This window comes from Panulirus ornatus, chromosome 1, assembly GCF_036320965.1.
Source record: "Panulirus ornatus isolate Po-2019 chromosome 1, ASM3632096v1, whole genome shotgun sequence".
NCBI lineage: Eukaryota > Metazoa > Arthropoda > Malacostraca > Decapoda > Palinuridae > Panulirus > Panulirus ornatus.
Window position 1 is genome coordinate 9,231,429 of NC_092224.1, and position 23,532 is coordinate 9,254,960.

Consider the following 23,532-nt stretch of genomic DNA (forward strand, 5'->3'; position numbering starts at 1 on the left):
TCACCTTTTACGACATGCAGGAAATATGTAAAAAGTATTGATTTATTTCATTTATTCATTTATATATTAAACTTTGTCGCTGTCTCCCACGTTAGCGAAGTAGTGCAAGGAAACAGGCAAAAGAATGGCCCAACCCACCCACATACACATGTATATACATAAACACCCATACATGCACATATACATACCTATACATTTCAATGTATACATACATATACATACACAGATATATACATATTCATTCATGCTGCCTTCATCCATTCCCACCGCCACCATGCCACACATGAAATGGCACCACCATCCCTCCACGTGCATGCAAAGCAGCGCTAGGAAAAGGCAACAAAGACCACTTTCGTTCACACTCAGTCTCTATCTGTCATGTGTAATGCACCGAAACCACAGCTCCCTTTCCACATCCAGGCCCCACAAAACTCCATGGTTTAGCCCAGACACTTCACATGCCCTGGTTCAATCCACTGACAGCACAGCACGTTGACCCTAGTATACTCCTTCTGTTTCCCTTTTAGAAAGTTAAAATACAAGGAGGGGAGGGTTTCTAGCCCCTCCATTCCCATCCCCTTCAGTCACCTTCTACGACACGCGGGGAATGCATGGGAAGTATTCTTTCTCCCCTATCCCCAGGGATAAGGAAGTATTGATATGCATGTAAAAAGAATTTTGGATGTGAACATGCTGAAAGGGGCAGCAGTTGGAATGTCTGCTCACTATCTTGTGAAAAAGAGGAAAAAATTTTGGGAAAAAGAGAGTGGTGAGAGTAAGTGAGCTTTGAAAATAGACATGTGTGAAGAAATATCACGAGAGATTGAGTGTGGAATAGCAAAATGAATCAAGGGGAGTGGGCAAGGAATGAAAGATATTCAGGGAAGCAGTGATGACATGGGCTAGAGATACATGTGGCATGTGAAAGGTGGGAAGAGTGCAGATTAGAGAGGGTAGTGAGCGGTGTGAAGAAGTAAAGTTGCTATTTGTTAAATGTGCTTGATGATAGAGCAGCAGATGTATGGTGTTTTGGTTAGGGTGGTATGCAATATGAGAGAGACACAGACAGTACTTGGGTGGAGAGAAAAGGTGGTGAAAGCCTTGCATAGGATGAAATGCAGCAAGATGGCTGGAGTGGATGGCATTGCAGTTGAATTTACTAAGGGGATGACTTGTATTGTTGATGGGTTGGTAAAATTTTCAGTGCAAGTATGGATCATGGTGAGGTCCCTCAGGATTGGCAGAATGCATGTATAGTATCAGTGCATAAAAGCAAGGGGCATAAAAGTGAGTTTTCAAATTACAGAGAAATACATTTGTTGAGTATATGTGGTAAGTTGTATGTGAGGGTACTGACTGTGGGGGTGAAGGCATGTACAGAGCATCAGGTTGGGGATGAGCAGTATGGTTTCAAAATGTTAGACTGTTTGCTTAAAAGAATGTAAGAGATATATTTAGAAAAACACTTTGATTTGTATGTTGCATTTAAGGATCTGGAAAAGGCATATGATAGGGCTGATATAGGTGTTTTGTGAAAGGTGTTGAGAATGTATGGTGAGAGAGGTAAGCTGCTAGAAGAAGACAAGCTTTCATCAAAGGTGTTTGAGTAGGAAGAGAGGAGAGTGATTGGTTCCCAGTGACTGTCGGTTTGCGGCAGGGGTGTGTAATGTCCCCATGGTTGTTTAATTTGCTTATGAATGGAGTAGTAAGTGAGGTAAATGCAACAGTTTTGGAGAGGAGGGCAAGTATGCAGTCTGTTGGGGATGAGAAGGCCTGGGAAGTGAGTCATTTGTTGTTTACCAAAGATACAGCTCTCGTGGCTGATTCAAGTGAGAAACTGCAGAAGCTGGTGACTAAGTTTGGAAAAGTGTGTGAAGGGAGAAAGTTGAGAGTAAATGTGAATAAGATCAAGGTTATTAGGTTCAGTAGGATTAAGGGACAAGTTAACTGGGATGTGAGCCTGAATGGAGAAAAATGGAGTTTTAGATATTTGGGAGTGGATTTAGCAGTGAACAGAACCATGGAAGCAGAAGTGAGTCACAGGTGGGAGAGGGGGCAAAGGTTCTGGGAGCGATAAAGAATGTGTGAGAGGACAGAACATTATCTAGGAGAGCAAAAATGGGTATGTTTCAAGGAATAGTAGTTCCAACAATGTCATATGGTTGTGAGACATGGCCAAAAGATAGGGCTGTATGGAGGAGGGTGGATGTGTTGGAAATGAAATGTTTGAAGGCAATATGCGGTGTGAGGTGGTTGGATTGAGTGAGTTATGAAAGGGTGAGAGATGTGCAGAAATAAAAAGTGCAGTTGAGAGAGCAGAAGAGGGTGTGTTGAAATGGTTAGGACATATGGAGCGAATGAGTGAGGAATGAATGACAAAGAGGATATATGTGTCAGAGGTAGAGGGAACAAGGAGAAGCAGGACACCAAATTGGAGGTGGAAGGATGGAGTGAAAAAGATTTTGAGCAATCGGGGCTTGAAGATACAGGAGGGTGAAAGACATGCAAGGAAGAAAGTGAATTGGAATGATGTGGTATACTGGGGTCGATGTGCTGTCAATGGATTGAACCAGGGAACATGAAGCGTTTGGGGTAAACCAAGGAAAAGTCTGTGGGGCCTGGATGAGGAAAGGGAGTTGCTGTTTCGGTGCATTACACATGACAGCTAGAGACTGAATGTGAACGAATGTGGCCTTTTTTGTCTTTTCCTAGTGCTACCTTGCTGGTGAGGAGGGGAGGGGGGGGGGGGTTGGATGTTGTTTCATTTGTGGTGGGGTGGCGACAGGAATGGATGAAGGCAGCAAGTGTGAATATGTACATGTGTATATATGTATATGTCTGTGTACATATCCCTGGGGATAGGGGTTTAAGAATACTTCCCACGTATTCCCTGCGTGTCGTAGAAGGCGACTAAAAGGGGAGGGAGCGGGGGGCTGGAATTCCTCCCCTCTCGTTTTTTTTTTAAATTTTCCAAAAGAAGGAACAGAGGGGGGCCAGGTGAGGATATTCCAAAAAAGGCCCAGTCCTCTGTTCTTAGCGCTACCTCGCTAATGCGGGAAATGGCGAATGGTTTAAAAAAAAAAAAAAAAAAAAAAAAAAATATATGTATGTATGCGTTGAAATGTATATGTATGTACATGTACGTGTGTGGGTGTATATGTATATAAATGTGTATATGGGTGGATTGGGCCATTCCTCGTCTGTTTCCTTGCACTACCTTGCTAACGCGAGATGGCAATTAAGTATTATATATACATAAATAAACAAATAAATAAATAAATACATGCACATATACATACATATACATATCAACACATACATACAGAGACACATAGATATATACATATGTACATATTCATACTTGTTGCCTTCATCCATTCCTGGCACTACCCCACCACACAGGAAATAGCATTCCCCCCTTCAGCGAGGTCGAGCCAGAAAAAGACCGAAACCACAGCTCCCTTTCCACAACCAGACCCCACAAAACTTTCCATGGTTTACCCAAGACGCTTCACATGCCCTGGTTCAGTCCACTGACAGCATGTCAACCCCAGTAAACCACATCGTTCCAACTCACTCTATTCCTTGCACGCCTTTCACCCTCCTGTATGTTCAGGCCAAGATCACTCAAAATCTTTTTCACTCCATTCTTCAACCTCCAATTTGGTCTCCTGCTTCTCCTTGTTCCCTCCACCTCTGACACATATATCCTCTTTGTCAATCTTTCCTCACTCATTCTCTCCATCTATTCAAACCATTTCAACACACATCTTCTGCTCTCTCAACCACACTCTTATCATTACCACATATCTCTCTTACCTTATCTATAACCCATGCCTTACAACTATATAACATTGTTGGAACCACTATTCCTTCTAACATACCCATTTTTGCTCTCAGAGAAAACGTTCTCGCCTTCCACACATTCTTCAATGCTCCAAGAACTTTCGCCCCCTGCCCCACCCTGTGATTCACTTCCACTTCCATGGTTCCATCTGCTGCTAAGTCCACTCCCAGATATCTAAAACACTTCTGTTATGCCAGTTTTCCCCATTCAAACTTACCTCCCAATTTACTTGTCCCTAACCTAACCTAACCTAACCTTGCTCTTATTCACATTTACTCTCAACTTTCTCCTTTTGCACACTCACTTCCCAGGCCCTCTCATCCACAACAGACTGCATACTTGCCTCTCTCTCAACTTTCTCCTTTCACACACTTTACCAAACTTGGTCACCAACCTGTGCAGTTTCTCACCCGAATCAGCCAACAGTGCTGTATCATCAGCAAACAACAACTGACTCGCTTCCCAGGCCCTCTCATCCACAACAGACTGCATACTTGCTTCAATCTCCAAAACTCCCACATATCTAAAACACTTCACTTCCTTCAGTTTTTCCCCATTCAAATTTACCTCCCAATTAACTTGTCCCTCAACCCCACTGAACCTAATAACCTTACTCTTATTCACATTTACTCTCAACTTTCTCCTTTTGCACACTTTACCAAACTCAGTCACCAACCTTTGCAGTTTCTCACCCGAATCAGCCACCAGGGCTGAATCATCAGTGAAAAACTGAATCACTTCCCAGGACCTCTCATCCACAACAGACTGCATACTTGCCTCTCTCTCCAAAACTCTTGCATTCACCTCCCTAACAACCCCATCCATAAACAAATTAAACAACCATGCACCCCTGCCACAAACCAACATTCACTGGAAACCAATCACTCTCCTCTCTTCCTACTCATACACATGCATTACATCCTTGGTAAAACTTTTCACTGCTTCCAGCAACTTATCTCCCACACCATATACCCTTAAAACCTTCCACAAAGCATCTCTATTCACCATTATCATATGCCCTCTGCAGATTCATAAAAGCTACATACATATCTATGTTTTTCTAATTATTTCTTACATACTTTATTCAAAGCAAACACTTGACCCACATATCCTCTACCACTTCTGAAACCACACTGCACTTCCCCAATCTGCTGCTCTGTACATGCCTTCACCCTCTCAATCAATACCATCCCATATAATTTCCCAGGAATACTCAACAAACTAATGCCTCTGTAGTCTGAACACTCACCTTTATCCCCTTTGCTTTTGTACAATAGCACTATGCATGAATTGTGCCAATCATCAGGCACTTCACCATGATTCATACATATAATAAAAATCCTTACCAACCAATCAACAACACAGTCTAATCCATCTGCTCCCACCACCTTGCCACATTTCATCTTTCACAAAGTTTTCACAAGCTCTTCTCTCTCCACGAAAACGCTCTCCTGGACTCTCTCACTTTGCACACCAACCCAACCAAAACACCCTACATCTGCCACTCTATCATCAAACACATTCAACAAACCTTCAAAATACTTATTCCATCTCTTTCTTACTCCATCACTACCTGTTATCACTTCTCCCCTTGACATCTTTACTGATATTCCCATTTGTTCTCTTTCACACATTATTTACCTCCTTCTAAAACATCTTTTTATTCTCCCTAAAGTTTAATGATACTCTCTCACCCCAACTTTCCTTTGCACCTCTTTTTCAACCCTTGCACCTTTCTCTTGACCTCCTGCTTCTTTCTCTTATACATCTTCCAGTAATTTGCATTGCTTCCTTGTAAGTACCATTCAAATGCCTCTCTTTTCTTTCACTAGCAACTTTACTTCTTTTATCTCACCAATCACTATCCTTTCTAATCTGTCCATCCCCCATCTTTTGCATGCCACATGCACCTCTTGTACATGCTGTCACTGCTCCCCTAAATACCTCCCATTCCTCACCCACCCCCCTCACTTCATTTGCTCTCAATTTTTGCCATTCTACACTCAATCTCTCCAGATATATTTCACATGTCTCCTTTCCAAGCTCACCTGCTCTCACTATTTTCCTCTCCCCAACATTCTCTCCTCATTTTTTGAAAACCTCTACAAATCTTCACCTTCACCTCCACAAGATAATGATCAGACATCCCACCAGCTGCCCCTCCCAGCACATTTACATCCAAAAGTCTGTCTTTTACATGCCTATCAATTAATATGTAATCTAATAATGCCCTCTGACCATCTCTCCTGCTCACACACATATACTTCTGTATTTTTTTTTTTTCTGCTTTGTCGCTGTCTCCCGCGTTTGCAAGGTAGCACAAGGAAACAGACGAAAGGAATGGCCCAACCCACCCCCATACACATGTATATACATACGTCCACACACGCAAATATACATACCTACACAGCTTTCCATGGTTTACCCCAGACGCTTCACATGCCCTGATTCAATCCACTGACAGCACGTCAACCCCGGTATACCACATCGATCCAATTCACTCTATTCCTTGCCCTCCTTTCACCCTCCTGCATGTTCAGGCCCCGATCATACAAAATCTTTTTCACTCCATCTTTCCACCTCCAATTTGTTCTCTGTATATCTCTTTTTAAACCAGTATTCCCAATCACCAGTCATTTTTCAGCATTCAAATCCACAAGCTCTTCACCATATCCATTCACAACACTGACTACCCCAAGCACACTAATTATACCCTAAACTGCCACATTACTCATGTTCGTATTCAAAGAAACCATCACTAATATCATTATCATTATATCAATTATCATAATTACACATCAGCCCATGTATAGATGTGAGCACCTGTGGCCTTTTTTTGTGACTGTTTTCTGGCACTACTTCACTGATGCAAGGTGCAGTAATAGGCTGAAGACGAGGAAGTATGAATATGCACATGAGCATATATGTATACATATGTGTAAGTATATGTGTTTATTTTTTCTATTATACTTAATTGCTGTTTCCCGCATCAGTGAGGTAGCGCCAGGAAACAGATGAAGAATGGCCCATCCACTCATATACATATATATGTGTAAATGTATGTGTATATGTGCATATGTATATATATCTGCATGTGAGTAGATGTGTCTTTCTTTGTCTGTTTCCTGACAATACCTCACTAACATGAGAACCAGCAATCAAGTATGGAAAAAAAAATTTCATACATTCGCCATTTCCCGCATCAGCGAGGCAGTGTTAAAAACAAAGGACTGAGCCTTAGAGGGAAAAATATATCATCATTATCATTACTATCAATGTCATCATTATCATTATAATCATTATGTTGTAGGTAGTAGCTGACAGGCAGCTAACGACCAGGGAGGTCTATCTATCTATCTATTTATATCTCTGATCCCTGTTCCCTTCAGGAACTCCCTCAAGGGGGTGGCCACAGCAATAGAGTCTCCATAACTAGTGAACTCTGGTGCCACTTCTTAGCCTTTAATGCCTCACCCTTAACAAGCCACTGGCAGAGGGCCAGTTTAGCAGAGTGTTTGCAAAGGCTCCTACCTAATGTTCCTACTGACTACTATACTACCAATGTTCCTACCTACTACTTCTACCTAAATGATCCTACCTACTACCTCTTTCTACTGCTTCTACCATTTTGCCAGAAGGCAGAGCTAGGAAATCGCTCTCACCACAGGAAAAGCTTGAGTTACGAAGAATGATCTGTGTAAGTTAAGTGTTGTGTGTGACCAGAAGAGAGATTTTGTATGTTTGCAGACAGAATGCCAGCAGTCCACATGTAGGCGAGGCAGAAAGAAAAGACAGCAACCTGGGTCAGAAGTACTACCTGCCTGGGTATCTGGAGGACTAGTGACAGCTGCTTAGTGAACCAGCACTTCAGTGGTTGTCAAGCTGCACTCCTCTGACCCAGGTGGTTGTTTTTTCTTTCTGCCTCACTCACATGTGGACTACTGACATTCTGTCAACAAACATACAATCTCTCCTTGTTATACATAACACCTGACAACGCTTAACTCACACAGCTCTTTCTTCATAACTCTGGAGTTTCTTGCAGTGATCAATCTAGGTTAACCCTGCCTTTTGGCAAAATGCGAGGAGCAGCAGATAGAGGTGGTACGTAGGAAAATTTAGGTAGAAGCATTAGGTAGAAGTAGAGAGTAGGAACATTAGATAGAAGTAATCAGTTGAAACATTAGATAGAAGTAATCAGTAGGAACATTAGGTAGAAGCCTCTGCAAACACTGTGCTAGTGTTACCCTTTGCCACTGGCTTGTTAAAGGTGAGACACTAAGGGCTATGAAGTGGCACTGGAGTTCACTAGTTATGGAGACACTATTACTATGGGCACCACCTTGAGGGAGTTCCAGGGGGAACAGGCATCAGAAATATATATAGATTATCATTACTATTAGCTAGTATCATCATTATCAATACTCCAGGAACAAATGTTATAAAAGAGTTCTGGTATCACCTTAGACTTTTCTCATGGCTCCTGCACTACAAGGGTGCACTAATTCCAGCAACGGGAAAATGTAAACTTCTTTGGAGTGAAAAGTTCTTTGGTGAGTGCACTGTAAATGATACGGCCTCACCAAAAATTACTTTTCACTCGCAATTTAACTCTGAGCAGGTGGAGTATGGAAACACCCCTAGGAGTGGATATACACATATATCCACATATCATTCTTGAGGACAGAGGCAAAGAATACTATCCAAGTATCTCCAATATTCGAAGAAGGCAACCAAGATGGGCTGGCGTAAGAAGCTGTATCATTCCTTTCTAAAAGAAGGAACAGAGTAAGAAGCCAAGAGCAGATTTTCCTCTAAGGCTCAGTTGTCTGTTCCTGATGCTACCTCACTAATGAGGGAAACAATGAGCAAGCATGAAAGAAAGAAAGAATCTTTTATATATGAGTATTCTAAAACACTCACCACATCACACAAATAATCTAAATACACAGTATATACAAAACAAGAAATATAAAGGATACTGATCCATGAGGTGGAAATAACAAAACTAGTAGACTTCTTTTCTGTATGCAATTTAAAGAGGAATCTTAGCTGCTTAATGGTCAGGAGTTATTAATCTAAGGCTTTATTTCTATGGCGGTCTCTGAGTGGGTGACAGCAGACCCAAAAAAGCAAGCCGCTAATAACATGGCTGGATGGGTGGCAACAAGCTCAGAAAGCTAGTGTTTCCTTACCAGAAACACTGACAGTTAGTTGATCTTAACCCTGTTTCTCTGAGACAAGAACATCCTACAGAATCTCGTATGCTCACAGAACACACTAGAGGATGGAGACATTAGTTTTAATTTACTTGAAAACAATAATTCTCTATACCTCAGCTGAAAATCTGAAATGGAATTCGTTGTAATCTATCAAGCCTTTATCTGTCCAGTGTGCTACAGCACTGAAATTTATTACGTCATTTTTTCAAATACATGTTAATACAAGTTGAGAGTAAATGTAAATAAGAGCAAGGTTATTAGGTACAGTAGGGTTGAGGGTCAAGTCAATTGGGAGGTAAGTTTTGAATGAAGAAAAACTGGAGGAAGTAAAGTGTTTTAGATATCTGGGAGTGGATCTGGCAGCAGATGGAACCATGGAAGGGGAAGTGAATCACAGTGTGGGGAGGGGGCGAAAATCCTGGGAGCCTTGAAGAATGTGTGGAAGTCGAGAACATTATCTCGGAAAGCAAAATTGGGTAAGTTTGAAGGAATAGTGGTTCCAACAATGTTGTATGGTTGTGAGGCGTGGGCTATGGACAGAGTTGTGCGCAGGAGGGTGGGTGTGCTGGAAATGAGATGTTTGAGGACAATGTGTGGTGTGAGGTGGTTTGATGGAGTAAGTACTGTAAGGGTGAGAGAGATGTGTGGAAATAAAAAGAGCGTGGTTGAGAGAGCAGAGGAGGGTGTTTTGAAATGGTTTGGGCACGTGGAGAGAATGAGTGAGGAAAGATTGACAAAGAGGATATATGTGTCGGAGGTGGAGGGAACGAGGAGAAGTGGGAGACCAAATTGGAGGTGGAAAGATGGAGTGAAAAAGATTTTGAGTGATCGGGGCCTGAACATGCAAGAGGGTGAAACGGCGGGCAAGGAATAGAGTGAATTGGATCGATGTGGTATACCGGGGTTGACGTGCTGTCAGTGGATTGAATCAGGGCATGTGAAGCGTCTGGGGTAAACCATGGAAAGTTGTGTAGGTATGTATATTTGCGTGTGTGGATGTGTATGTATATACATGTGTATGGGGGTGGGTTGGGCCATTTCTTTCATCTGTTCCTTGCGCTACCTCGCAAACGCGGGAGACAGCGACAAAGCAAAATAAATAATAAGATATAAATATATTTTCAAATACACATGCAACATCTGAAGCATCTGGTTCTTTTATTAGTTCTGATTACCCTATGAGCTCTCTTTCTAGTGCCCTGTAATTTACAATCTTCAAGAAACTTCAAAAGGAAAGTAAAAATTTAGAATTAAAGCTGCCAAGCTCAGCAGAAGACACTATTCAGCTTACTAACCTTTAACAAGTAGATCCCATGATCGGTGTTTAAATTCTTCATCAACAGCAGCAAAGTTGACTAAAACACTGTACAAAGCATCAAAGCACTGATCTCTAATTATAAACTTTGGTCCATCTTGTCTAAACATGACTTGTGCCTCTGGGGAAATAACAAACAGATGCAGTTATAAAAAGGAACATACCTCTAAAATTCAATATGTAGAGTGTATCATTATAGACTTCAAGGGAGAGAAAAAAAAAAAGATTATCATCCAGCATCTGTTGAACCAAGGCAGTGCCAGACATGATAATAAACTAGTTTCAAGAGCATTTTCCTTAGATATCTTACTTGGGTATGAGAAGAAAGATCATGAGAGGCAAGTGTTTTGGGAGAAGCTGAGGAAGTGTGTTAGTAGTTTTGATGCACAAGACTGGGTTACAGTGATGGGTGATTTGAGTGCAAAGGTGAGTAATGTGGCAGTTGAGGTAATAATTGGTGTACATGGGGTGTTCAGTGTTGTAAATGGAAATGGTGAAGAGCTTGTAGATTTATGTGCTGAAAAAGAACTGGTGATTAGGAATACCTGGTTTGAAAAGAGAGATATACATAAGTATACGTATGTAAGGAGGAGAGATGGCCAGAGAGCATTATTCGATTACGTGTTAATTGATAGGCGTGCGAAAGAGAGACTTTTGGATGTTAATATGCAGAGAGGTGCAACTGGAAGGATGTCTGATAATTATCTTGTGGAGGTGAAGGTGAAGATTTATAAAGGTTTCCAGAAAAGAAGAGAGAATGTTGGGGTGAAGAGAGTGGTAAGAGTAAGTGAGCTTGGGAAGGAGACTTGTGTGAGGAAGTACCAGGAGAGACTGAGTACAGAATGGTAAAAAGTGAGAACAAAGGACGTAAGGGGAGTGGGGGAGGAATGGGATGTATTTAGGGTAGCAGTGATGGCTTGCGCAAGGGATGCTTGTGGCATGAGAAGCATGGGAGGTGGGCAGATTAGAAAAGGTAGTGAATGGTGGGATGAAGAAGTAAGATTATTAGTGAAAGAGAAGAGAAAGGCATTTGGATGATTTTTGCAGGGAAAAAATGCAAATGAGTGGGAGATGTATAAAAGAAAGAGGCACGAGGTCAAGAGAAAGGTGCAAGAGGCAAAAAAGAGGGCAAATGAGAGTTGAGGTGAGAGAGCATTATTAAATTTTAGGGAGAATAAAAAGATGTTTTGGAAGGAGGTAAATAAAGTGCGTAAGACAAGGGAACAAATGGGAACTTCAGTGAAGGGGGCTAATGGGGAGGTGATAACAAGTAGTGGTTATGTGAGAAGGAGATGGAGTGAGTATTTTGAAGGTTTTTTAAATGTGTTTGATGATAGAGTGGCAGATATAGGGTGTTTTGGTCGAGATGGTGTGCAAAGTGAGAGGGTTAGGGAGAATGATTTGGTAAACAGAGAAGAGGTAGTAAAAGTTTTGCGGAAGATGAAAGCCGGCAAGGCAGCAGGTTTGGATGGTATTGCAGTGGAATTTATTAAAAAAGGGGGTGACTGTATTGTTGACTGTTTGGTGGTTATCCAATGTATGTGTGACTCATGGTGAAGTGCATGAGGATTGGCGGAATGCTTGCATAGTGCCATTGTACAAAGGCAAAGGGGATAAAAGTGAGTGCTCAAATTACAGAGGTATAAGTTTGTTGAGTATTCCGGGGAAATTAAATGGGAGGGTATTGATTGAGAGGGTGAAGGCATGTACAGAGCAGATTGGGGAAGAGCAGTGTGGTTTCAGAAGTGATGGAGGATGTGTGGATCAGGTGTTTGCTATGAAGAATGTGTGTGAGAAATACTTAGAAAAGCAAATGGATTTGTATGTAGCATTTATGGATCTGAAGAAGGCATATGATAGAGTTGATAGAGATGCTCTGTGGAAGGTATTAAGAATACATGGTGTGGGAGGCAAGTTGTTAGAAGCAGTAAAAAGTTTTTATCGAGGATGTAAGATATGTGTACGTGTAGGAAGAGAGGAAAGCGATTGGTTCTCAGTGAATGTTGGTTTGCGGCAGGGGTGTGTGATGTCTCCATGGTTGTTTAATTTGTTTATGGATGGGGTTGTTAGGGAGGTGAATGCAAGAGTTTTGGAAAGACGGGCAAGTATTCAGTCTGTTGTGAATGAGAGAGCTTGGGAAGTGACTCAGTTGTTGTTTGCTGACGATACAGCGCTGGTGGCTGATTCGGGTGAGAAACTGCACAAGCTGGTGACTGAGTTTGGTAAAGTGTGTGAAAGAAGAAAGCTGAGAGTAAATGTGAATAAGAGCAAGGTTATTAGGAACAGTAGGGTTGAGGGGCAAGTCAACTGGGAGGTAAGTTTGAATGGAGAGAAACTGGAGGAAGTGAAGTGTTTTAGATATGTGGGAGTGGATCTGGCAGCGGATGGAACCATGGAAGTGGAAGTGAATCATAGGGTGGGGGAGGGGCGAAAGTTCTGGGAGTGTTGAAGAATAAGTGGAAGTTGAGAACATTATCATGGAAAGCAAAAATGGGTATGTTTGAAGGAATAGTGGTTCCAACAATGTTACATGGTTGCGAGGAGTGGACTATAGATAGAGTTGTGCAGAGGAGGGTGGATGTGCTGGAAATAAGATGTTTGAGGACAATTTGTGGTGTGAGGTGGTTTGATCGAGTAAGTAATAATTGGGTAAGAGAGGTGTGTGGTAATAAAAAGAGAGTGGTTGAGAGAGCAGAAGAGGGTGTTTTGAAATGGTTTAGTCACATGGAGAGAATAAGTGGGGAAAGATTGACCAAGAGGATTTATGTGTCAGAGGTGGAGGGAACGAGGAGAAAAGGAAGACTAAATTGGAGGTGGATAGATAGAGTGAAAAAGATTTTGAGTGATCGGGGCCTGAACATGCAGGAGGGTGAAGGGCAGAATAGAGTGAATTGGAGCGATGTGGTATACCAAGGTCGATGTGCTGTCAATGGATTGAACCAGGGCATGTGAAGCGTCTGGGTAAACCATGGAAAGTTTTGTGGGACCTGGATGTGGAAAGGGAGCTGTGGTTTCGGTGCATTATACATGACAGCTAGAGACTGAGTGTGAACGAATGTGGCCTTTGTTGTCTTTTCCTAGCGCTACCTCATGCACATGCGGGGGGAGGGGGTTGTTATTTCATGTGTGGCGGGGTGGCGATGGGAATGAATAAAGGCAGACAGTATTAATTATGTACATGTGTATATATGTATACGTCTGTGTGTGTATATATATGTATACGTTAAGATGTATAGGTATGTATATTTGCGTGTGTGGACGTGTATGTATATACATGTGTATGTGGGTGGGTTTGGCCATTCTTTTGTCAGTTTCCTTGCGCTACCTCTCTGATGTGGGAGACAGCGACAAAGTAAAATATATCATACTTGACAATATTTTGACAGTATACTTGTGTCTAAAGTAAAATATTTCTTTAACCGTTTATAAAAATAAAGATTCACACAAAAGTAAAGGTGAAAAGTCATGAACTGTATAAATAATTAGGCATTGGAAGTAAAACAGTTGCACCTTCATACTGTTTAATTTTGAACCATTTACACAGTAATGACCTATCTGTGATTATCTGGTGAAGTCTTCGGGGGTATTCTACCCTCTACAGCTCAGGCTGGGCCCAAACTGATGGGTTGGGTCACTGGCTAAGCGAGCTGTAGGAAGCTGCAGCCCACAGGCCTACACAGCCCCCACAGCCTAGCCAGTCTGGTACACTTTGTAGGTGCTTGTCCAGAGCACACTTGAACTTTCCAACTGTGCATCTCATGGTGTTTCTGATGATAGCAGGCAAGGTGATGAAGAGTCTTGGGTCCTGAATGTTTAAGGTGTTCTTTATTTTTGTCAAATTGTGCATTTTGCTTTCAGAGGCATTATCTTACAAAGTCTTCCATGCCTGTAATGCTAGATGGGTGTTATTTCCAAATGCATGTCAGGAACCATACCTTCTACAAATTTCCAGGTATATATAATAATATCTCTCCCATACACACTCCAGATTTCAGCCATTCCTGGTAATGGAATTATTTTACCACATTAATATGGGCTGTGAAAGATCTCTGAACACTTTCTAATTCTACAATTTTGCCTGCCTTGGAGAGTGATTTTAGAATACAGCAATATCAATTCTTGTAAGACTTGGCACATTGAATTTCAACACCTCTCCCATCAGCGCTTCTGCAAGTATAGCCTATGAGATTTCAGCTATTCCCAGTAATGCAAGTCCTTCACCACATTAATACCTGTTGTGAAAGTTCTCTGAACACTTAATTCTGCAATTTTGCCTGCCTTAGAGGGAGATGTTACAATACACTGGTTTTTCTTCCCTTGTCTTGAAAGTCCACATGATCCAGCTCACCATCCCTTTGCAAAAGGCAACCATTGCTTTGCTGTGTTCAGTGAAGGTTAGGTTACTGGACATTATTACAACAAGGTCTTCCACAGTATCTAACTGGTTTACAACAACACAAATCCAGGACCACAAACTCCACTGGCCCCCTAAAAACAGAAAAGTATTTCTACACATGGCTGCCAGAATATGGTATTCTGTCCACAAACATACAATCTCTCCATGTCACAAATAACACTTGACTGCACTTAACTCACACAACTCATTCTTCACAACTCTAAATTTTCCTGTAGTGAGCTCTTTGCGCTAGTCCTGCCTTTTGGCAAAATGATAGGAGCAACAGGAGCGTGAGACGGGAGCTGGAGGTAGAAACATAAGGTAGAAGTAGTAAGTTGTAACGTTAGGCATGAATATTAGGTAGACACATTAGGCAGAAACAGTTGGTAGGCTTATTAGGTAGAAGTCTCTCAAAACACTGCACTAGAGTTGCCCTCTGCCAGTGGCCTGTTAAGGGTGAGGCACTAAAGGTTAAGAAGCAGTGCTGGAGTTCAACAGTTATGGAGACTTTTTTGCCATGGCCACCCCCTTGATGGAGTTCCTGGAGGGAATGGGCATCAGAGATATATATAGATAGGGAGATAGACAGAATAAGGGTGAATTCTAAAAAGGTAATATGAATCGGTCTTCAGCAAGCCAAAAACCACATTGAAAACAGATGACCCAACATAAATTATAAAATCATACGGAGTCATAAGCATATAAAATGTGAAAGGAAATAACCAAAAAAACTAGATGATAGATATACAACTTTTTAACCAACAGTTCACATCATGTACAGTGACCTACCCCTTACTTTAACTGAAGTATATAGATGTCTATTAATAGAAAACGATGGTTGTTGTGATTTAAAAAGTGTACAACACTGAAATAATTCCTTGTTTATTTTTTTTTATTTTTTTTTTTTGCTTTGTCACTGTCTCCCGCGTTTGCGAGGTAGCGCAAGGAAACAGACGAAAGAAATGGCCCAACCCACCCTCATACACATGTATATACATACGTCCACACACACAAATATACATACCTACACAGCTTTCCATGGTTTACCCCAGACGCTTCACATGCCTTGATTCAATCCAACTGACAGCACGTCAACCACGGTATACCACATTGATCCAATTCACTCTATTCCTTGCCCTCCTTTCACCCTCCTGCATGTTCAGGCCCCGATCACACAAAATCTTTTTCACTCCATCTTTCCATCTCCAATTTGGTCTCCCACTTCTCCTCATTCCCTCCACCTCTGACACATATATCCTCTTGGTCAATCTTTCCTCACTCATTCTCTCCATGTGCCCAAACCATTTCAAAACACCCTCTTATGCTCTCTCAACCACGCTCTTTTTATTTCCACACATCTCTCATACCCTTACGTTACTTACTCGATCAAACAACCTCACACCACACATTGTCCTCAAACATCTCATTTCCAGCACATCCATCCTCCTGCGCACAACTCTATCCATAGCCCACGCCTCACAACCATACAACATTGTTGGAACCACTATTCCTTCAAACATACCCATTTTTGCTTTCCGAGATAATGTTCTCAACTTCCACACATTCTTCAAGGCTCCCAGGATTTTCGCCCCCTCCCCCACCCTATGATCCACTTCCGCTTCCATGGTTCCATCCGCTGCCAGATCCACTCCCAGATATCTAAAACACTTTACTTCCTCCAGTTTTTCTCCATTCAAACTTACCTCCCAACTGACTTGACCCTCAACCCTACTGTACCTAATAACCTTGCTCTTATTCACATTTACTCTTAACTTTCTTCTTTCACACACTTTACCAAACTCAGTCACCAGCTTCTGCAGTTTCTCACGTGAATCAGCCACCAGCGCTGTATCATCAGCGAACAACAACTGACTCACTTCCCAAGCTCTCTCATCCCCAACAGACTTCATACTTGCCCCTCTTTCCAAAACTCTTGCATTCACCTCCCTAACAACCCCATCCATAAACAAATTAAACAACCATGGAGACATCACACACCCCTCACGCAAACCTACATTCACTGAGAACCAATCACTTTCCTCTCTTCCTACACGTACACATGCCTTACATCCTCGATAAAAACTTTTCACTGCTTCTAACAACTTGCCTCCCACACCATATATTCTTAATACCTTCCACAGAGCATCTCTATCAACTCTATCATACGCCTTCTCCAGATCCATAAATGCTACATACAAACCCATTTGCTTTTCTAAGTATTTCTTTTATAAAAAAAAATAATAAAATTCCTGCTAGATTATATGTCTGCATAGTGACCAGTTATTGAGCCTCAAAACATAGCAGGGAACTGATATATCTTTGTTTAATCCAAGAAACATCATATGGAATACATTTTATGGGTTAAATTGTTCTTTCAAAGGCTTTAGGAGGAGTTTTAATCCCATCTCAACCTAAATATTAGTACTCAATGTCACTTTTCAGTAAAATTCCCCAGTACCCTTCATAAAAATTATGATATTAAGCAATTATGTCTACATTACTCTTCACTAGAAAGGAAATAATATATGAAGATTACAAACACAATCACTTGCAGGCCTCACATGATGTTTCAGTGGGTATCAGTAACTGTTTCCCCAGGAATTCCCTTTCCCTACCTTGACAGCATTGGTAGGTAGTAGGCACCCAACAACCAAGGATGTATATAACCAACAATACCTGCCTGTATGTATATCAGGAGGGTTAGTGATGGCTGCACGGTGAGCCAGCACTTCAATGATTGTCAAGTTGCACTCCTCTGATCCAGGTAGCTATCTTTTTATTCTGCCTCACCTGCACGTGGACTACGGGCATTCTGTCCACAGACATATAATCTCTCCTTTTCATACACAGCACTTGACAACACTTAACTCAAATAGCTCATTGTTCATAGCTCTAGCTTTTCCTGTGATGAGCACTTTGCGCTAACCATGTATTTTGAGAAAATGATAGAGGCAATAGATAGAAGTAGTAGGTGGGAACAATTAGGCAAGAGCACTGGGTAGAAACTTTGGGTAGAGGTAGTAGGTAGGAGCATCAGGCATAGGAAGTCAGAAGGAAAAGTAGGTAAAAGCCTCTGCAAACACTGCATATAAGAGTTGCTCTCTGCCTGTGACCTGTTGAGGGTGAGGCAATAATGGCTTAGAATCTGCACTGGAGTTCACTAGGTATAGAGACTATATTGCTGTGGCCACCACCTTTAGGGAGGTCCAGGTGGAACAGGTGTCAGGAAATCCTCCCTTCCAGTTCTTACTTTTTTGAAAGAAGGAACAGAGAAGGGGGCCAAGTGAGGATTTTCCTTTTTGGGTTCAGTCCTCTGTTCTAAATGCTACCTCACTAATGTGGGAAATGGCAAATATGTATGAAAACATATTTGTCAAATCTATTAAATACAATCGCCATTTCCCCTGTCAGCGAGGTAGCACCAGGAAACAAATGAAGAATGGCCCATCCACTCATATATACATACATATACATCCATATATGCACATATATATACATTTACATAAATACACATAGACATATACATATATAAGTATATGCATATTCATACTTGCTTGCCTTCATCCATTCTTGGCACTACCCCGCCCTACAGGAAACAGCACTGCTATCCCCTGCTTCAGCAAGGTAGTGCCAGGAAAACAGACAAAAAAGGCCACATTCATTCACACTAAGTCTCTAGCTGTCATGTGTAAAGCACCGAAACCGCAGCTCCCTATACACTTCCAGGCCCCACACCTTTCCATGGTTTACCCAAGACATTTCACATGCCCTGGTTCATTCCACTGACAGCATGTCGACCCCAGCATACCACATCATTCCAATTCACTCTATTCCTTACAAGCCTCTCATCCTCCTGTATGTTCAGGCCAAGATCGCTCAAAATCGTTTTTACTCCATCCATCCACTTCCAATTTGGTCTCCTGCTTCTCTTTCTTCCCTCCACTTCTGACATATGTATCCTCTTTGTCAATCTTTCCTCACTCGTTCTCTCCATATGTCCAAACCATTTCAACACACCCTCCTCTGCTCTCTCGACCACACTTTTTATTTCCACATATCTCTCTTACAGTTTCATTACTTACTCGATCAAACCACCTCACACCAAATATTGTCCTCAAACATTTAATTTCTAACACATCCACCCTCCTCCATACAACTCTATCTATATCTCATGCCTTGCAGTCACATGATATTGTTGGAACTACCATTCCTTCAAACATATCCATTTTTGCTCTCCAAGATAAGGTTCTTTCCTTCCACACATTCTTCATCGCTCCCAAAATGGCAAGATGTGTTCAACTGTACATTCAAGTTATTCTAAAGCATATATACCTTGTTCTATTGTCTAGACCACTTTATGGTAACCTCTTGTTTTCTAGGAAAATGCTTCAAAGGTTTTAATGACTTTTACATTGTTGAATACTAATCAAGGCAACGTGTTTGTACAGGTTGAGCACCCCAATTCGAAAATCCAAAATGCTCCAAAATCCGAAGTTTTTTGAGCAGCGACATGATGTTACAAGTGAAAAATTCCATGCCTAAACACATCTTTCCATTGCATTCATGGTATTTCATATTTTTTACTGTTAAGTACTTTTAATGTGAGAAAGAGATAGAGTGAGTATTTTGAAGGTTTGTTGAATGTGTTTGATGATAGAATGGCAGATATAGGGTGTTTTGGTTGAGGTGGTGTGCAAAGTGAGAGGGTTAGGGAAAATGGTTTGGCAGAGAGGAGGTAGTTAAAGCTTTGCGGAAGATGAAAGCTGGCAAGGCAGAGGGTTTGGATGGTATTGCAGTGGAATTTATTAAAAAAGGGGGTGACTGTATTGTTGACTGGTTGGTAAGGTTATCTAATGTATGTATGACTCATGGTGAGGTGCCTGAGGATTGGCGGAATGCGTGCATAGTGCCATTGTACAAAGGCAAAGGGGATAAGAGTGAGTGCTCAAATTACAGAGGTATAAGTTTGTTGAGTATTCCTGGTAAATTATATGGGAGGGTATTGATTGAGAGGGTGAAGGCATGTACAGAGCATCAGATTGGGGAAGAGCAGTGCGGTTTCAGAAGTGGTAGAGGATGTGTGGATCAGGTGTTTGCTTTGAAGAATGTATGTGAGAAATACTTAGAAAAGCAAATGGATTTGTATGTAGCATTTATGGATCTGGAGAAGGCATATGATAGAGTTGATAGAGATGCTCTGTGGAAGGTATTAAGAATATATGGTGTGGGAGGAAAGTTGTTAGAAGCAGTGAAAAGTTTTTATCGAGGATGTAAGGCATGTGTACGTGTAGGAAGAGAGGAAAGTGACTGGTTCTCAGTGAATGTAGGTTTGCGGCAGGGGTGTGTGATGTCTCCATGGTTGTTTAATTTGTTTATGGATGGGGTTGTAAGGGAGGTAAATGCAAGAGTCCTGGAAAGAGGGGCAAGTATGAAGTCTGTTGGGGATGAGAGAGCTTGGGAAGTGAGTCAGTTGTTGTTCGCTGATGATACAGCGCTGGTGGCTGATTCATGTGAGAAACTGCAGAAGCTGGTGACTGAGTTTGGTAAAGTGTGTGGAAGAAGAAAGTTGAGAGTAAATGTGAATAAGAGCAAGGTTATTAGGTACAGTAGGGGTGAGGGTCAAGTCAATTGGGAGGTGAGTTTGAATGGAGAAAAACTGGAGGAAGTGAAGTGTTTTAGATATCTGGGAGTGGATCTGTCAGCGGATGGAACCATGGAAGCGGAAGTGGATCATAGGGTGGGGGAGGGGGCGAAAATTTTGGGAGCCTTGAAAAATGTGTGGAAGTCGAGAACATTATCTCGGAAAGCAAAAATGGGTATGTTTGAGGGAATAGTGGTTCCAACAATGTTGTATGGTTGCGAGGCGTGGGCTATGGATAGAGATGTGCGCAGGAGGATGGATGTGCTGGAAATGAGATGTTTGAGGACAATGTGTGGTGTGAGGTGGTTTGATCGAGTAAGTAACGTAAGGGTAAGAGAGATGTGTGGAAATAAAAAGAGCGTGGTTGAGAGAGCAGAAGAGGGTGTTTTGAAATGGTTTGGGCACATGGAGAGAATGAGTGAGGAGAGATTGACCAAGAGGATATATGTGTCGGAGGTGGGGGGAACGAGGAGAAGAGGGAGACCAAATTGGAGGTGGAAAGATGGAGTGAAAAAGATTTTGTGTGATCGGGGCCTGAACATGCAGGAGGGTGAAAGGAGGGCAAGAAATAGAGTGAATTGGAGTCATGTGGTATACAGGGGTTGACGTGCTGTCAGTGGATTGAATCAGGGCATGTGAAGCGTCTGGGGTAAATCATGGAAAGCTGTGTAGGTATGTATATTTGCGTGTGTGGACGTGTGTATGTACATGTGTATGGGGGGGGGGGGGTTGGGCCATTTCTTTCGTCTGTTTCCTTGCGCTACCTCGCAGGCGCGGGAGACTGCGACAAAGTATAAAAAAAAAAAAAAAAAAAAAAAAAAGTTTGTTGAGTATTCCTGGGAAATTATATTGGAGGGTATTGATTGAGAGGGTGAAGGCATGTACAGAGCATCAGATTGGGGAAGAGCAGTGTGGTTTCAGAAGCGGTAAAGGATGTGTGGATCAGGTGTTTGCTTTGAAGAATGTATGTGAGAAATACTTAGAAAAGCAAATGGATTTGTATGTAGCATTTATGGATCTGGAGAAGGCATATGATAGAGTAAATAGAGATGCTCTTTGGAAGGTATTAAGAATATATGGTGTGGGAGGCAAGTTGTTAGAAGCAGTGAAAAGTTTTTATTGAGGATGTAAGGCATGTGTATGTGTAGGAAGAGAGGAAAGTGATTGGTTCTCAGTGAATGTTGGTTTACGGTAGGGGTGCGTGATATCTCCACGGTTGTTTAATTTGTTTATGGATGGGGTTGTTAGGGAGGTGAATGCAAAAGTTTTGGAAAGACAGGCAAGTATGCAGTCTGTTGTGGGTTAGAGAGCTTGGGAAGTGAGTCAGTTGTTGTTCGCTGATGATACAGCACTGGTGGCTGATTTGGGTGAGAAACTGCTGAAGCTGGTGACTGAGTTTGGTAAAGTGTGTGAAAGAAGAAAGCTGAAAGTAAATGTGAATAAGAGCAAGGTTATTAGGTACAGTAGGGTTGAGGGACAAGTCAACTGGGAGGTAAGTTTGAATGGAGAAAAACTGGAAGTGAAGTGTTTTAGATATGTGAGAGTGGATTTGGCAGAGGATGGAACCATGGAAGCTGAAGTGAATCATAAGGTGGGGGAGGGGGTGAAAATTCTGGAAGCGTTGAAAAATGTATGGAAGCCGAGAACATTATCTTGGAAAGCAAAAATGGGTATGTTTGAAGGAATAGTGGGTCAAGCAATGTTATATGGTTGCAAGGCGTGGGCTACGGATAGAGTTGTCTGGAGGATGGTGGATGTGTTGGAAATGAGATGGTTGGAAATGAGGTGGTCTGATCAAGTAAGTAATGAAAGGGTAAGAGAGATGTGTGGTAATAAAAAGAGTGTGGTTGAGAGAGCAGATGAGAGTGTTTTGAAATGGTATGGTCACCTGGAGAGAATTAGTGAGGAAAGATTGACAAAGAGGATATATGTGTCAGAGGTGGAGGGAACAAGGAGAAGTGGGAGACCAAATTGGAGGAGGAAAGATGGAGTGAAAAAGATTCTGAGTGATCTTGGCCTGAACATACAGGAGGGTGAAAGGTGTACAAGGAATAGAGTGAATTGGAACGATGCGGTATACCGGGGTTGACATGCTGTTAATGGATTGGACCAGGGCATGTGAAATGTCTGGGGTAAACATTGGAAAGTTTTGTGGGGCCTGGATGTGAAAAGGGAGCTGTGGTTTCGGTGCATTATACATGACAGCTAGAGACTGAGTGTGAACAAATGTGGCCTTTGTTGTCTTTTCCTTGTGCTACCTCGTGCACATTTGGGGGGATGGGGTTGTCATTTCATGTGTGGCGGGGTGGCGACGGGAAATGAATAAGGGCAGACAGTATGAATTATGTACATGCGTATGTATGTATATGTCTGTGTGTATATATATGTATATGTTGAGATGTATAGGTATGTATATGTGCGTGTGTGGACGTGTATGTATATACATGTGTATGTGGGTGGGTTGGGCCATTCTTTCATTTGTTTCCTTGCGTTACCTTGCTAACACGGGAGACAGCGACAAAGTATAATAAATAAATATAAATAAGTGTAAGAAAATGATTGCTTATCAATAGCATATAAATTCAGAGTCTGGAATGAAGGTGATGCCAAACAACCACAGATTGTCCACATGGGCAGCTGAGGTTGTAACACCTTAGCTTTCTAATGGTTCAGTGTTAAACTTTGTTTCATGTGCAAAATTATTAAAAATATTGTATAAATAACTTTCAGGCTATGTGTATAAGGTGCATATGAAACATAAATGGATTTTGTGTTTAGACTTGGGTCCCATCCCTGAGATAGGTTTTTTTTCCTCATGCATATTCACAACTTCCCTCATTAGTTGGGTAGCGTTAAGAACAGAAGACTGAGCCTTAAAGGGAATATTCTCACGTGGCCCCTTCTCTGTTCCTTCTCATGGAAAATTAAAAATGGGAGGGGAGGATTTCCAGCCCCCCCCTCCCCTTTTAGTCACCTTCTACGACATGCAAGGAATACGTGCGAAGCATTCTTACTCCCCTATCCCCAGGGTATATCTCAATATGTATATGCAAATATTCCAAAATCAAAAAAATCCAAAATCCGAAGGACTTCTGGTCCCAGGCATTTCAG

General features: G+C 41.8%; 1 protein-coding gene across 1 annotated transcript in view; it reads right to left on the bottom strand.

Annotated features, from left to right (window-relative positions):
- LOC139755260 (condensin complex subunit 1-like) overlaps positions 1 to 23,532 on the bottom strand; it is a 549,693-nt gene that overhangs the window by 496,391 nt on the left and 29,770 nt on the right. Inside the window, exon 3 of the mRNA XM_071673408.1 lies at positions 10,365 to 10,505. Coding sequence (XP_071529509.1) covers positions 10,365 to 10,505 — 141 coding nt within the window. The remainder of the gene's footprint in view (positions 1 to 10,364; positions 10,506 to 23,532) is intronic.